The 12,746-nt window shown below is 58.8% G+C and overlaps 5 protein-coding genes across 5 annotated transcripts in view; 2 read left to right on the plus strand and 3 right to left on the minus strand.

Moving 5' to 3' along the window:
• Positions 1 to 532: 532 nt before the first annotated feature.
• Positions 533 to 4,507, minus strand: GGTG_02667 (exocyst complex component sec8). Its single transcript, XM_009220442.1, has 2 exons — positions 1,612 to 4,507; positions 533 to 1,532 (listed from the first exon to the last, which is right to left on the minus strand). Exons 1-2 carry the CDS (start codon positions 4,368 to 4,370, stop codon positions 860 to 862), a joined length of 3,432 nt encoding a protein of 1,143 aa, XP_009218706.1. The 5' UTR covers positions 4,371 to 4,507; the 3' UTR covers positions 533 to 859.
• A 130-nt stretch (positions 4,508 to 4,637) lies between these two features.
• Positions 4,638 to 6,110, plus strand: GGTG_02668 (54S ribosomal protein L7). Its single transcript, XM_009220443.1, has 3 exons — positions 4,638 to 5,019; positions 5,086 to 5,779; positions 5,871 to 6,110. Exons 1-3 carry the CDS (start codon positions 4,745 to 4,747, stop codon positions 5,994 to 5,996), a joined length of 1,095 nt encoding a protein of 364 aa, XP_009218707.1. The 5' UTR covers positions 4,638 to 4,744; the 3' UTR covers positions 5,997 to 6,110.
• Positions 5,648 to 7,162, minus strand: GGTG_02669 (hsp70-like protein). The gene has a single exon (XM_009220444.1). It carries the CDS (start codon positions 6,991 to 6,993, stop codon positions 6,337 to 6,339), a length of 657 nt encoding a protein of 218 aa, XP_009218708.1. The 5' UTR covers positions 6,994 to 7,162; the 3' UTR covers positions 5,648 to 6,336.
• Positions 7,163 to 7,301: 139 nt separating this feature from the next.
• On the minus strand, positions 7,302 to 10,441 carry GGTG_02670 (SNARE docking complex subunit). The gene is made up of 5 exons (XM_009220445.1): positions 10,054 to 10,441; positions 9,776 to 9,992; positions 9,299 to 9,684; positions 8,378 to 9,227; positions 7,302 to 8,310 (listed from the first exon to the last, which is right to left on the minus strand). The coding sequence occupies exons 1-5, from the start codon at positions 10,091 to 10,093 to the stop codon at positions 7,641 to 7,643; spliced, it is 2,163 nt and encodes a 720-aa protein (XP_009218709.1). The 5' UTR covers positions 10,094 to 10,441; the 3' UTR covers positions 7,302 to 7,640.
• Positions 10,442 to 10,690: 249 nt separating this feature from the next.
• GGTG_02671 (hypothetical protein) overlaps positions 10,691 to 12,746 on the plus strand; it is an 8,020-nt gene continuing 5,964 nt past the window's right edge. Inside the window, exons 1-2 of the mRNA XM_009220446.1 lie at positions 10,691 to 11,075; positions 12,299 to 12,675. The gene's annotated coding sequence lies outside the window, so the exon portion shown is untranslated. The remainder of the gene's footprint in view (positions 11,076 to 12,298; positions 12,676 to 12,746) is intronic.

Below are 12,746 nucleotides of genomic sequence, written 5' to 3' on the forward strand. Positions count from 1 at the left end.
AGACATTCCAACTCTTGATTGTTTTCTCCTTTCTATCCTGTCATTCCACCTAAGCACCTCGTCTCTATATTGCATGGTGCATATATCATGTATAAACTCACAATAACCTCGTCACTGGGACTTCCTTCGGGCCTCCTTCCCCTCGTATTCAAGATAGCATAACCCCTCGTGATGGCATCTAGTGGCTACTTCTCATCATCCCCCTTAGTCATAGAAAGCCAAGAGGCCTCGAAGGGGCGAGAGCAAACCGGACAAGCTCTTGGTCTGACGAGTATACACGCGACAGACAGGCCAGGTGAGTATCATGAAATCACCACAGTAAAGCTCTACCTTGAGGGATCCACGCCGCACCCCCACGAGGTGGACATTGAGGTCTGGAGGCTGTGCAAGATGGAGGCGGCGCAGCGGTACGAAACGGGGGCGGATCAGAAATTGATGCACATGTACGGGTCAGCGCATCTACCTGCTGAGCTGTACGACCACCGTGCCTTGAAACAAGGAAGTGGGAGGAACGGAACGGGAGGAGAGAGGTAGAATATTTACGCCCATGCGGCGACCACGTTTCACAAATGCAAACATGCGCGTTTCCTTGTTCATCCTTACCATTACCCCTGACCTGACCTACAGAAAGTAAACGTGGATGCCAAAATGGGGGCGAAGAGAAGATGCATTTTATGATTCGCTGTACGATGAAACCAAGCGTCCCAGAACACAACTCTAGGTGATATAGATAGGACTAAAACTAGGAGAACTGAAAGGAAAAGTCTGGGAATTGAAAAAAAGACCGCGGCGCCGGATATCATACCAAAGATCGTAACAATAGGCCAAGGGACAGGAGAACCCAGTGGCTAGATTCTCCTCACGTCTGCCACATCTGCTCGCTGAGGGCCAGCATCTTGTCGGCCATTTGCCTCTTGGCGGCGCTGGCGATGCCGCGCTCTGGGTTTGACAGCTGCTCACTGAAGCAGAGCTCGACGAGGGCCTTGAGCTCGTCGTAAGAGAAGCGGTGACCACCGCCCCCGGTGGCGGCGGCGCCATCCTCCCCGACCGGCGCGGCGGCGGCGTCCGCCTTGGCCCTCTCGACGATGGCGTCGGGTCCGGCCTCGAACAGGGAGAAGTAGTCGTCTGCGCGCGAGAGGCTGACGCCCTCCTCGATGTTCTTGAGGTTCTGCTGCAGCACCAGGATGTTGAGCCGCATGCGGCCGCAGCCCTTGGAGTTCATGGGCGACACGAGCGGGGCGTTGCCGACCAGGTACGAGTTGATGAGCAGGCCCAGCCCCTGGCGCACAAACGAGACCTCGCGCTCGCGCAGGAACCGCGCCGTCGTCTCGTCGTACGCCACCAGCTCGCCGTTGAGCGAGATGATCTGCGGGTCCGGCTCCGTGACCTCCTGATCCAGCAGGTAGGGTGCCGTGTCGGGCGACAGCGCCGTCCGCAGCGAGTACACGATGCGACACCGCACCTCCATGTGAAGCGTCAGCAGCGCCGTGGCCGCGAGCTCCTCGTATGACGCGACGATATTGTCGAAGGAGCTAGTGAAGAAAGTTAGCTAGCGTTCCCATTATATCATCGCTCAGGCCAGAAAGCCGCCCCAGAACAGCTGAAGCTTACTTGACAGTCTCCTGCGTCATGGGGAGGTAGACGGGCCCGTGCTCCGTCGTCGCCTTGGACGGGTCGTTGTAAAGCGTCCATCGCCGGCCGCCCTGCTGCTTGGGCAGGTTGTTGGACGAATCGGCGTCGCTCTTGGTGATGTGGCGCAGGCCCACAACCTTTGCGGCCAGCCACTTCATGCTCGTGTAGAGCAGGCAGAGCGATGAGATGGTGTCGCGGTCCGAGATGATGTCGCCCATCTCGAGTCGCTTCTCGTTGGTACGCTCGACCAACAGCGCGATCTCCTTGCCCAGGAGGCCCGCGTTGGCCTCGACGCCGCCCTCGGCCGTCCAAAGCTGCTTCATTGTTTCGAGAATCTCGGACGACTGTGTGGCCATTACGGCGGACACGCGCAGCGTTTGCCGCTCGACATTGGCGTCCTCCTCCGTCTTTGCCACCAGCGCCTGGTACCAGCCTAAGCAGCGGTCGTAGTAGCGCATCATCTGCCCGATAATCAGGGTGCTGAGCGCCTGGTCGTGTGGGATCGTGCCCAGCATGCGGCAGAAGGCCGTCACTATGGCGAAGAATGCCGTGGCTCCCTTGAACACCGGGCGCCGCGCCACCAGGCTCCAGTCCGGGTCTTGCTGGAACGAGTCCGACTCGCCAAAGACTGTGTCGCTCAGCTTGCCCAGCGTCTCGTCCAGCTGGGGCTGGAACACGTTGACCAGGAAGTTATCCAGAAACGACGTCAGAGTACTCGTCGCCAGATCCGACCCGGGCGGCACTATGCCCTTGAGCCGCTGCAGAAAAACTAGGGTCGGGGGTAGTAGGAGGCTCATGTTGAAGACGCTGGGCTCAACTAGCGATTTGTGGACGTCGCCACTCTGTCGGCTGTTGCCCTCGAACCCGCCTATGCCGGTGCTGCGCTTGCCGGCATCGCCACGCCCCACGCCCTGCTGCTGCTGCTTCTTGTCGCCCGGCTTGCGGCCGGCGCTGGTCAGGCCCGGAACAGCGGCACGGATAATGCCGTCCAGCTCATCGTACTCGGTCGTCATCTCGGTAGACTTGACATCCGAATTAGAAAACTTGAAGAAGTCCTGCCTCGTCTTGGAGGTGCCGTCTGACGTTGCCCCAGGTCTCGGAGAGTTGAACTGGTAAACGTCCGCGTCGGTCGTAACGTAGCTGTGGAGGAGAGACCGGAGCTCGTTCTGGTACAGGTTCCAGAGCTCCTTGAAACTCCCAAGAAGAGCGATGTTGTTGCCTGCGCCCTCGCGGCGGATGAGTGACTTGATGTACTCATGGAGGACCCTGTGGCCCTCGGCTATGGCCTCAAACTTGCCGTAGAGGGTCCACAGCAGGTCATGGATGACGTCGGCCCTGAGCTGTGTCTCGCGATTGCCGTAGACGTGGAGCCCCTGGGGGCCCGTAGAGCCACCTCTAAGCGAGCTCGGGTGCTTCTGGTCGACTTCGTTGATGGTCTCGTTGACGATAGAGAATAGCTCAACCGGCAGACGCTGCTTCAGCGTATCGACGGCCGTCTCGAGACGGCCGAGCTTGTTGAGCGATTCGATGACTAGCGAGATGTAGTAGAACGTGTCGGCCTCGGGGTTCCGCCCCGGATCCTCCTGCACGGCGCGATCGAGGTCCATGGTATCGAGAACGCCGAGGAAGGGAGCCAGGTTACTGTTCTCGGCGAAAGCCTCGCTGAAGGAGCCCTGGGACTTGGCCAGGTTCTGCCACCTCTCCTGGCAATAGGGGGACTTGAGGTACAGGTGCTCGTGCAGCTCCTCGACAAGTATGTCCATCAGGGCCGTCTCCTGGTTGGCCAGGTAGCTGCGCAGGTCGACCAGGGCGCCGATTCCGTCGAGCTCGGGCTTGGTCAGCTTGCGCAGGGCCGTCTGCAGCACCTCGACCGCCGTCAGGAAGCGCTTCTCAGAGATGCGGGCCTCGAGCTGGTCGGGCACCTGGCGCAGCTCATCGACCTCGCCCAGGGCCTGCAGCAGGTCGTCGTACATCTGCGACGAGTTGTATAGCTTCTTGAGCTCCGGGTCGGTCGTGCACAGGCTGACCTTGGCGGCGGCCAGCGATTCCTTGAGGCCGCGCACCTTCTTCTGCGAGGCCTGGATGCTGCCCTGGATCTTGTGGAACGTGCCGATGGAGCTGTTGAAGCCCTGGTGGTAGTCGTGGACGATGTTCTTGAGCGAGTCTTGTAGGTAACGGTGCGTGTTCTGGAAGTTGCGGTACTCGTGCGCCCGCCCGACCGAACTGCTATCCAGCAGCTGCAGTGCCAGCTGCACGGGGACGCAGTCCGTCTGGCACATGGCCGGCCAGTCCTTCTTGATGTGCTCCAGCACCTGCGCGATCTGCCGCTCCGCACTCGACTCGTATCCGGCTCCGGCTCCACCTCCACCTCCGCCTCCGCCTCCTCCGCTGCGCTGCTGGCTCGGCCGCGGCGGGGGCACATTGTAGCGGGACGCCGGCGGGGGCGCGGGCGGGGGAGCGGCTCGGGCGCTCATCTGGCTCCTTGGGGATTCGGTGTAGCGGTCATCTCCGTACTTGCTGCCGCCGCCGCCACCATAGTCGTCGTCGCCATATCTGTTCCCGCCGCCACCTCCTCCGCCGCCACCTCCTCCGCCTCCTCCTCCTCCGCCGCTGCCGCTGCTCCCGTAGCTATCGCCGTATGGGTCGTAGTCCCCGCCCTCGCGGTCGTCCTGGGAGCGCCGTCCAAAGTTGCCGTATCCGTTGCCGTTGCGGGAGGATCCGCCGTATCTGTTCGACATGGTTTCCGAGGATGGCCCGTTATGACATGGTCGATTGGCCTGGCGATAGAGACCCACACCCGTCGTAATTGCCTGTTGTTTGTGGCCGTCGTTTCACAGCTTCTCGAGCTGCCTCGGTCTCAGGGAGAATGGTCAAGCTTGGCGAGCCAGCCCGCTGGCACTTGGGCGCCCGCATTGGCCACGACCCTAACCCCCGCCTCTCCACTTACCCCAATGCAGGCCCGTGCGCCCACATGAAGCCCCCGTTCGACTTCACCAGCTTCGCCAGTGACAGGGGTCCGATTTTTTTGAGACGAGCCTCCCGCACCGAGCACGAGGCCGCAAGCGCAACGAATACCAGCAGCCATTGACCACCCCGCGCGCAGCCAGGCAGGATGAGCGGGCTGCGCGAGATGTCCCGGTGCATCCGGCAGATACCAGTGCCGTCACTGTCGCGGCCGGCATACCAAGCAGCCTTCCGCAGATGCGCCTCCACACAGGCCGCCGCCGCCCCGGCTGAGCCCGCGCCCGCCCCGGCACAGGTGCTGTCCGAATTCGCCGACCTCGAGCTGGAGGCTTCCAGCATGAAATCCAAATTCGGCGAGGGCGTCAAGCAGAGGCCGCCCAAGGACCGCTACTTCCGCAGGAAACAGCAGCTCCCAGGAAGCAGGTTGGTCTGCTCTTCCCCCGCGCTGCGGGGAGTGGGATCTGCCGGCTGACGCGCATGCTCCTCCAGATACCAGTACCACCCGCCCAAGTACGACCGCGGCCCGCTACACCCCATGCAGTCGCCCAAGTCGTCAGACCCCGTCGCGCGAGACTTCATCCCGGGGCCCTTCAACCTGCCGAGGCTGCGCCAGACGTACGAGACGACGGTCGCGTCCGATTTCCTCACGCTAGCATACACGCACAAACCGCCGGGCACCATAGAGCCGTCCGTTAACTTCCAGGACCTCATGTTCCGCGAGTGGGACGACTCGTCCCCCTACCACAAGAACCGGCCCAAGCGCGCGCCCAGGGGCTCGTCCGTGTCGCGCCTCGTCGAGCCCGACATCATCTTCAACAACATACCCGAGATCACCGAGGTCACGGTCGCCTCGTACTCGCCCGACGCCGTCAGGAACGAGATGTACCTCTGGGTCGCTCGCGCTATGCTCCAGAGCATCAGCGGCCAGGTGCCCGAGGTGACCAAGAACCGCGTCGGCGTCGCGCAGTGGGGCGTCATGAAGGGCAAGGCCTCGGGCGCAAAGGTCACGATGCGCGGCAACAATGCCTACGAGTTTATAGACAAGCTCATCCACATAGTCTTCCCCCGCATCAAGGAGTGGCAAGGGATCCCTGGCAGCACTGGTGACAGCCAGGGCAACATTTCCTTCGGCCTGAGACCTCAGGACATGGTGCACTTTCCCGAGATGGACTCCAACATATCTGTACGTTTTGGCCTTTCCTCGTTGCATTTACCACATAATGGTTATTTTTTTGGTATGAGCAACGTTGGACTAACTCGTTCCTTCTCCACAGATGTACCCTCCCAAGATGACCCCTGGATGCCGCATTGCCATCAAGACAACAGCCAAGTCCAACCGTCACGCTAGGTTGCTCATGCAGTCTTTGGGGATGCCATTTTATGGGGAACTGGCCTACTGATCCTTGGGAAATAGCATGGGCAGTGGCGGGTCTATATTGTAAATAGACACCTCACTATCCGTCTGTATAAACAGAATAAAAAACCGTAAAACGTCTGCAATGTCACAAACCGCCCTTGTGTTCACTTTTGCTCGAATTTTAGAGCCTGATGTGAAAGCTTCCCCCTGGAATTTTGATATCCACTACCCTTATCCCCCCACTTAATAACGAAATGCATCTGCCAACATAACGCCAATTTTGTAGCATCCTATCCCCGAATCCCAAACGCCGATTAAATGCTATCGTATCGGTTTTTTTTTGGTTTTTTTTTGTTTCTTTGTTTCCCTCTTCGCCGCAAGGCCTAGACCGCTGCGGGGGGTTTGGGGATCGCCGCCCTCAAACCGTTCATGACGGCGTCGACGGCGTCCATGTTTGCCGCGTCGACCTTGTCCGCGTTGCCGCCGCCCTGCTTGGCGGCCTCGGCGACGAGCGCGTCCATGGCGGGCTGGTAGTTCCTGCAGGCCGAGCTGAGGGCGAAGACGGCCTTGCGGCGCACGTTTACGTCCTCTTCCCCGCTCGTCGTCATGGCCAGCAGGCGGGGCAGGCCACCGAGCGCGAGCAGGCGCTCCTGGCTGGGCTCGTTATTCTGGACGGCGGTGCCGACGCACCAGGCGGCCATGCGGCGCAGGTCGGCGTGGTCCGACTCGAGCAGGCCCAGCAGCGGCGTCCAGAGCGAGAGGTTGGACAGGTTGTTGGCGTTGTCAAGCGACTCGATCAGCTGCTCGAAGTTGTCAAACGCCACCAGCTTGGACTCGAGCGTCACCTCCGGGTCGGTGCTCGTGATGACCTCCATAGCCGCCTTCATCAGCTCGGCCTCGGACGGCCCGCCGAAGAGCGCCTTGAGGATCTCGGGGTCCATCGGCTGCTGCTGCCGCGGCGCCGCGTCGTCAGCGGTGCCGTCTGGGTTGGTCGAGTTTTCGATGCCCCATTTCAGCAGCGTGTTTAGGTTTTTGTCCATCGCGCAAAGATTTGGGTCAGAGCAACTGAATAATTGGTGTTTTATGAGAGCTCTTCTGCGGCAAGCGAGATTCTGAGCAGTCAATGTCAGGGAATCAATGCGATTTTCTCAAGGCAATCTTGTCGCGTTCTTTTTTATGCGCGGGGCAGCCTTGCCTTGCATACCAACGGCGTCACAGTTACCAAACTGGGGAAGTTTCAAGAAGCTTCTATTCCAAAGTGGCTTAGTGCAACCTACAGCCCCACTAGATTGAGAGGTCACCCAACCGCTCTGAGCAGCCAAGCCATTAGGATGCAGCTATCCATCGGATTGTATTGAGATGAACGTACCTACCATCCACCTACCTACCAGGGGAAATAGGGGGTATTTATGTCGACTGGCTTTGCTTGGGGCTTTGTGGGTGCGTGTTCGTGCCTTAACCCGAGCTGGAGCCGCCCCTATCCAAAATGATAGCTACCTACCTACCTAGGTACATATATAGGTACCAGTACCTTGATGAAAATGCTCAGGATGTAGGCGCGCTAGCACTCGCGAAAGATGAAACGCTATAAAGGAACAGTAAATGGAACGCCATTAGGCTTCATAAAAAGACTGTCTAGCTTCTGGATTGCTTTCTTCTTTTAACTCCTGCTCCATCATGACATCCGTCAGGACGCTACCTCCTTGCCCAACCTCTCGAGCTCCTGAGCGATGAATTCGCCGGCGTTGAGCATCTCGGTGCTGCCGTATACAACCCTGCGCTTGACGCGGTCACCGCCGCCGCTCGTGCGTGCCACCCACTCTAGAAGATTCCCGTACTCATCCATGCTGCCTCCACCAACGGTGAAGACAACTGCTTCGGTAAAGCCCTGACGCCGCTGTCCAAAGCTGGCCGCAGCCGCTCCGGAGCCAGAACTGGGCATTCCGCCAGGGGGGCCACCTGCGCCGGCTGCCGACGAGCCAGAGCCACCCGCCCCAGATCGCATAGCTGAGGGTGGGGGCATGGTGCCCCTAGCGCTGGCGGAGCGTGGGTCAAAGTAGAGATAATGCTCAGTCTTGGCGATGGCCGTGGACGATGCGGCCGAGGGGTCCATGATGGACTCGACGATCTTGGTGATTGTGAGGTCGCGGTTTGCGGGCAGGAAGTTCTTGATGCCGCCGATGAGCGAGTCCAAGTTTGCACTGAGTGCTGTGGTGGGGACACCGGACTCCTTCAGTCTGTCAGTCAGCCGCGAGCTGATGTTGGAGAAGCGCCCGAAGAGGTCCGACCCTTGCTGGGGTTGTGCCCCAGAAGAGTTGATAGTAGTGAGCTGCGTCATCTTGGTAGTTGCCCGGACTCTAGTTGGTGCATATTATGTTAGCGGGTCAGACGGACGAAAGGCAGAGGGGCAGCATAGTGGCTCACTGTCGAATATACGGCAAACACGTCCCATCTACACCGGCCGCGGTAAGTGCCTCCTCAAACTGCTGCCATTCTTGCCTGTTAAGGTCTTGTTCTGTGCTCAAGAACCAGATGATAAACAGACGGAGCTTGTCCAGGGGATCTTTCCCCTTGTCCCCATCCTTGATCATCTCGAGAAGCTGCGCTTTTGTCTGCTTGGCCACATTCTCTTCCAGCTGAAAGAAGTTGTCAAGCTGCCTGTTCTTGATGCCGGTCAAGAGTGCAGCGAGGATGTTCATGTGCATGTCTAGCGTGGCCTTGCGTTCCCTGAGCTCAGGCAAAAGCGTGATTGCAGCCTTGAGATGTTGGGCGCTCGCGCTCGTGTCGTTCTGTAGGTCCTCGAGGTCCGTCACCCCTGTCTTTTTGGTGATTGCGGCCGCATCTTCCTTGTACTTGGTCAGCTCGGCGTCGATGTCCTCGGCGACTTGCGGGAAGGGAACTCCGGCGTTCCGTTCCCAGAAGTAGTCACTCGCGCTCAAGTCGTATGCTTTGCGGGTTACGCCCTTGGCTGGATTGCTCTCGTCCACCGGGGTCTCGATTGTGATCCGGTTCAGTTTCATGTTGAGAACATCGTGCACCAGGGACTGGTAAGTCCAGGAGTGGGATAGCATCGGAATAAGATCTACGTTGCGATCCAGGATTATGAGAACAGGCCTGGGTGCGGGGTTTGCCGAAGATGATGCTGCGCGGTTGTTGGCAGCCGAGAACAGGTTGTCTTTGGAGTTTAGAATGTGGTCGCGGAGCTTGCGATCCAGTTTGGCCGAGATCATCTCGGCGGCTTGGCCCTTCGGACATCGAATAATTGGTATGACCCCTATTCCCCTGTTAGCCAAAACAATCGAGGCAGTGTGGTCGCGCGCAGCATGCCTCTTGGGACAAACTTACCCATAGTTACCACGACACTAAAGAGACCGCTCACGATTCGGTCCACCACGTTGTCCAGCTCTTCGTCTTTAGTTTTGGCACTGTTCAGGGCCCAATAGGTGTGCTCTTTCTGCATCCCTAGACTGAACAAGTCGGGCTCGGCGACGATGAAGTTTAGGTACTGGTCAAAGAGTTGCGCGATGTGTTCCGAGGTCTCGGCGGCAGCGGTTTCTGTGGCGAAGTCTTCTAGAAGCGGACGGGGTATTGATGAGAGGAAGTTGACGTATGCGGGGGAGTAGAGGCCCTTCTGGAGATCGGCTGTGATGCCTTGGAGGTTCTTCTGGGTGGGCTCGACGAGATAGATTACGGGAACGTCGGATATCGGATGCCTTGACGCTGCGATGTGCCTATAAAAGGGGCCGTGGCCATCATGTCAAATAGAGTCCCCGGCTAAGCAAGACGCCTGATGTCGTAGTTGGGAGGTGAGGGCGTGCGCACATGTGCATAGTGACGCCCAGAGATCGCAGGTCGCTGACGCGCAGCACACTGCTGATCACGTCGCGGCCGAGGTCATCAAAGACTAGGACCTTCCAGATGGGCTCCCCCTCAGCGTTTAGGATGGGCGACGAGGGGCCGAGGGCGCCGTTGGCGAGGGGCTCCTCGCCCTCTCCTTGCTCGAGCGCATGGTTGAGGTTGAGGATTTTCTTCAAGGAGGCTGGGCGGTCGTTCAGCATCTACTGTCTGCCTCCCTCTTAGCGACGGCCGAGGATACTGACCTATTTGGCGGTCCCGTAGAGAGTGCGCGCGCGCAGCCATGGTTGTTGGCCGTCTAGGGAGCTGCGGGATGGCGTGGGAGGCTGCTCTTGGCGGGGGGGGGGGTCGAGGTGATGCGGATCAACGTGCGGTCACGCCATGCAATTTGGGCTATGTGCGGACGATTACTTGGTTCGGTAGTCTTTCGAGAAGGCGAATATGTGTGGCCTGGAATTGGTGTTTTCTCCGGCTGGTGCACTCTTTCTCGTTCGCATGCCGATGCCTTCTGGCGTCGGAGCTTGCTTGACACGTTGACGTCTGCGGTCCCACCTGCGCAATTGCCAGCAGCAACTAGAGCGGCAGGCCCAGCTAGTCCTGTTGTGGACAGAGCTCTCTGGAATTCGACACGAATTTCAGGGAGCAAGTGCAGCCAATGATTCAGTGCAGGCAGGCTTCGGCGGCCGGGCAGTCATAATATCCGCTGCGTGCGTCGCGCCAGTCCCTGCCGCCGGGAACCACTGCGCGCAGCGAGATCAGGTGGGGCAGTGGGTAGTTGCGGGCCAGTCAGACGCGGAGCGTGCCACGCTGGGTCCTGGGACAGCTGGCGGCTGATTTGAGAAAGCGTAGGCTGCGACCAAGTTTTCCTTTCCTTCAACCACGTCCTCGACCAACGCCACTCTTCCGGCTCCTCAAACACCCTAACGCCCATTCGCATCGTGCCCAAAACACCGACCGCCATCGTTCTCGACACTGCCGGCCACATCTCCAGAGACCGCTCCGGAGCCTCATTGAAATACCTGACCCGAGGCGACGCCTGAGCGCCCATCGCAGCAAGCCCGACCGTCCATTTGACTGGCTGATCCCAAACAGACAGTCGAGGCGCCGCACGCTTCCATCTGCCCTGACAGATTAACTGCCTGGTTTATCAAAAGCCATGTCGTAACTTGATGCGTCTTTCTCGTCGCTAGAGGGGAGCCCACCGGGAGGTGCAGGCGGGTAGTAGGAAGAAACAGGTTAAGTTGATCGCGACACGTTTGGTTGCAGGGTATGCTCTCACCACATCCGCCCCCCGTTTCCCTAGTCCGAGTCCGTCCAAAGCATAGCACCGCACAGCACCTCGCAGCCCAGCACCCAGCCCTTCCCATCTTGCCATTTCCCCAACCAACAGCAGCAACATGCCGCGCAAACGCACAAGGAGCACCGCAAGTCGTATCATCGCCCAAATTGCAACATTGCATCAGTGCTGCCCGATTGCCCCGAGGCTCGTTCGCGGTCAAATGCGCGAGCCGAAGGAGTTGGGCGGTTGAGGCAGCAGGGAGTGTCGCCTGCGCGCAATTGAAAATGCGGGAAGGAGAGCCCTCAAGAAATTCCCTGCCATGATGGGAGGGAGAGAGGTGCCACTCGACCGTTTGAGAATGCGACCAAAGAGCCGCAGAAAAAAGGCATGCGCGCATGGCCGGTCAATTGGGCATTTGAAGATGGAACCAGTTGTTCGCCTACGTTGGGAGGCCAGCGCCAGCCGGAAATTGATACCTGCTGGGTACATTCGACTCTCGTGGACTCTTTTCTTCCTTTTTTATTCTCTTTGCTTGGCGTCATTCAGTCGGTTCCGGCGCCCACTCCCTGAATCGCCGCCAGATCGCCTGCAGCCACAGGGTTTCCAGGCCCACGATCACCAAACTCCCAGCAGGCCCGCCGACAGCGCAAATCTGCACATAATGGGCCAAAACATAGCATGACCCAAGGAGCCCGCGTTCAACTTGCACCGGGAAGCTCGCGCCGTGCTCATATCCATTCTTTTCATCCATATTTCAACAGGAGCCCATCCGCTATCACTGGCAACTAATTCCTCGTCGTTAGCATTGGCTGCGGGAGGTTCTTGGGAGTACGGAATCTGGTGGCGGACCCTCTGCGTTCTATCCAGGTCGACAAACCGCCCGCCAGGGGCACACGCGACCATCAAAGCACGGCACCTCACCACGACACACATCCTCAGCAACAAACCGCCTGTCCGCTCATGCGCCCATAAGGCCTTGTTCGCAACGAACCTGCTGGAGTCTGGAGTCACATCACATCAACACTGCGCATCCGCCAAGCCCTATTCCCAACTCCTGTCGCCTTCTCCGTGGCCTGGCTGTGGACAGCCCTCCCTTTTCCTTCCGTCAACTGTCACTCGCTCACTGATTTCCTCTCCTTGCACGCATTCGGAGCACACATCAGGCTGTTTCTTTGTCCGTTCTTGTGACTGATTGGCTTTGGTGCGTACAGGACCCCACCAAGCCCCGCCTTTGGACTAGCTTCGACCATTGCCCCTGGCAGCGGCATCCGTCCGACTGCCACACGACTTATAAACTCACGCTACGGCTTCGACTCTTGTTTCCCAATTAGCGGAGATACTTTACGGCGCAGCCACACACACCCTATCTCCAATTCCCATTCTCCACATCTTTTGATATAGACACGCCCCACACCTTCGCGACACTTTTCACTACCTCTTTTCCTCCCTCTCACAAGAGTCGCCCCATATTCCGTGTGCATTTTATTGAGGGTCTTTCTGAATTTGGGAGCCCGGGCATTTCATCAGAGTGAAGCTACTGGGTTTCAACTCATTATTCCCCACGCCGCTGTCGCTGTTGAGCTGACGAGTAAGTACATGCAAATGTTCCCGTCTTGGATGCACACGCCTCGTGCAGACCCCACTTGTTAGGTGGCGACC

The sequence above is a fragment of the Gaeumannomyces tritici genome (assembly GCF_000145635.1).
Source record: "Gaeumannomyces tritici R3-111a-1 unplaced genomic scaffold supercont2.2, whole genome shotgun sequence".
Taxonomy (NCBI): Eukaryota; Fungi; Ascomycota; class Sordariomycetes; order Magnaporthales; family Magnaporthaceae; genus Gaeumannomyces; species Gaeumannomyces tritici.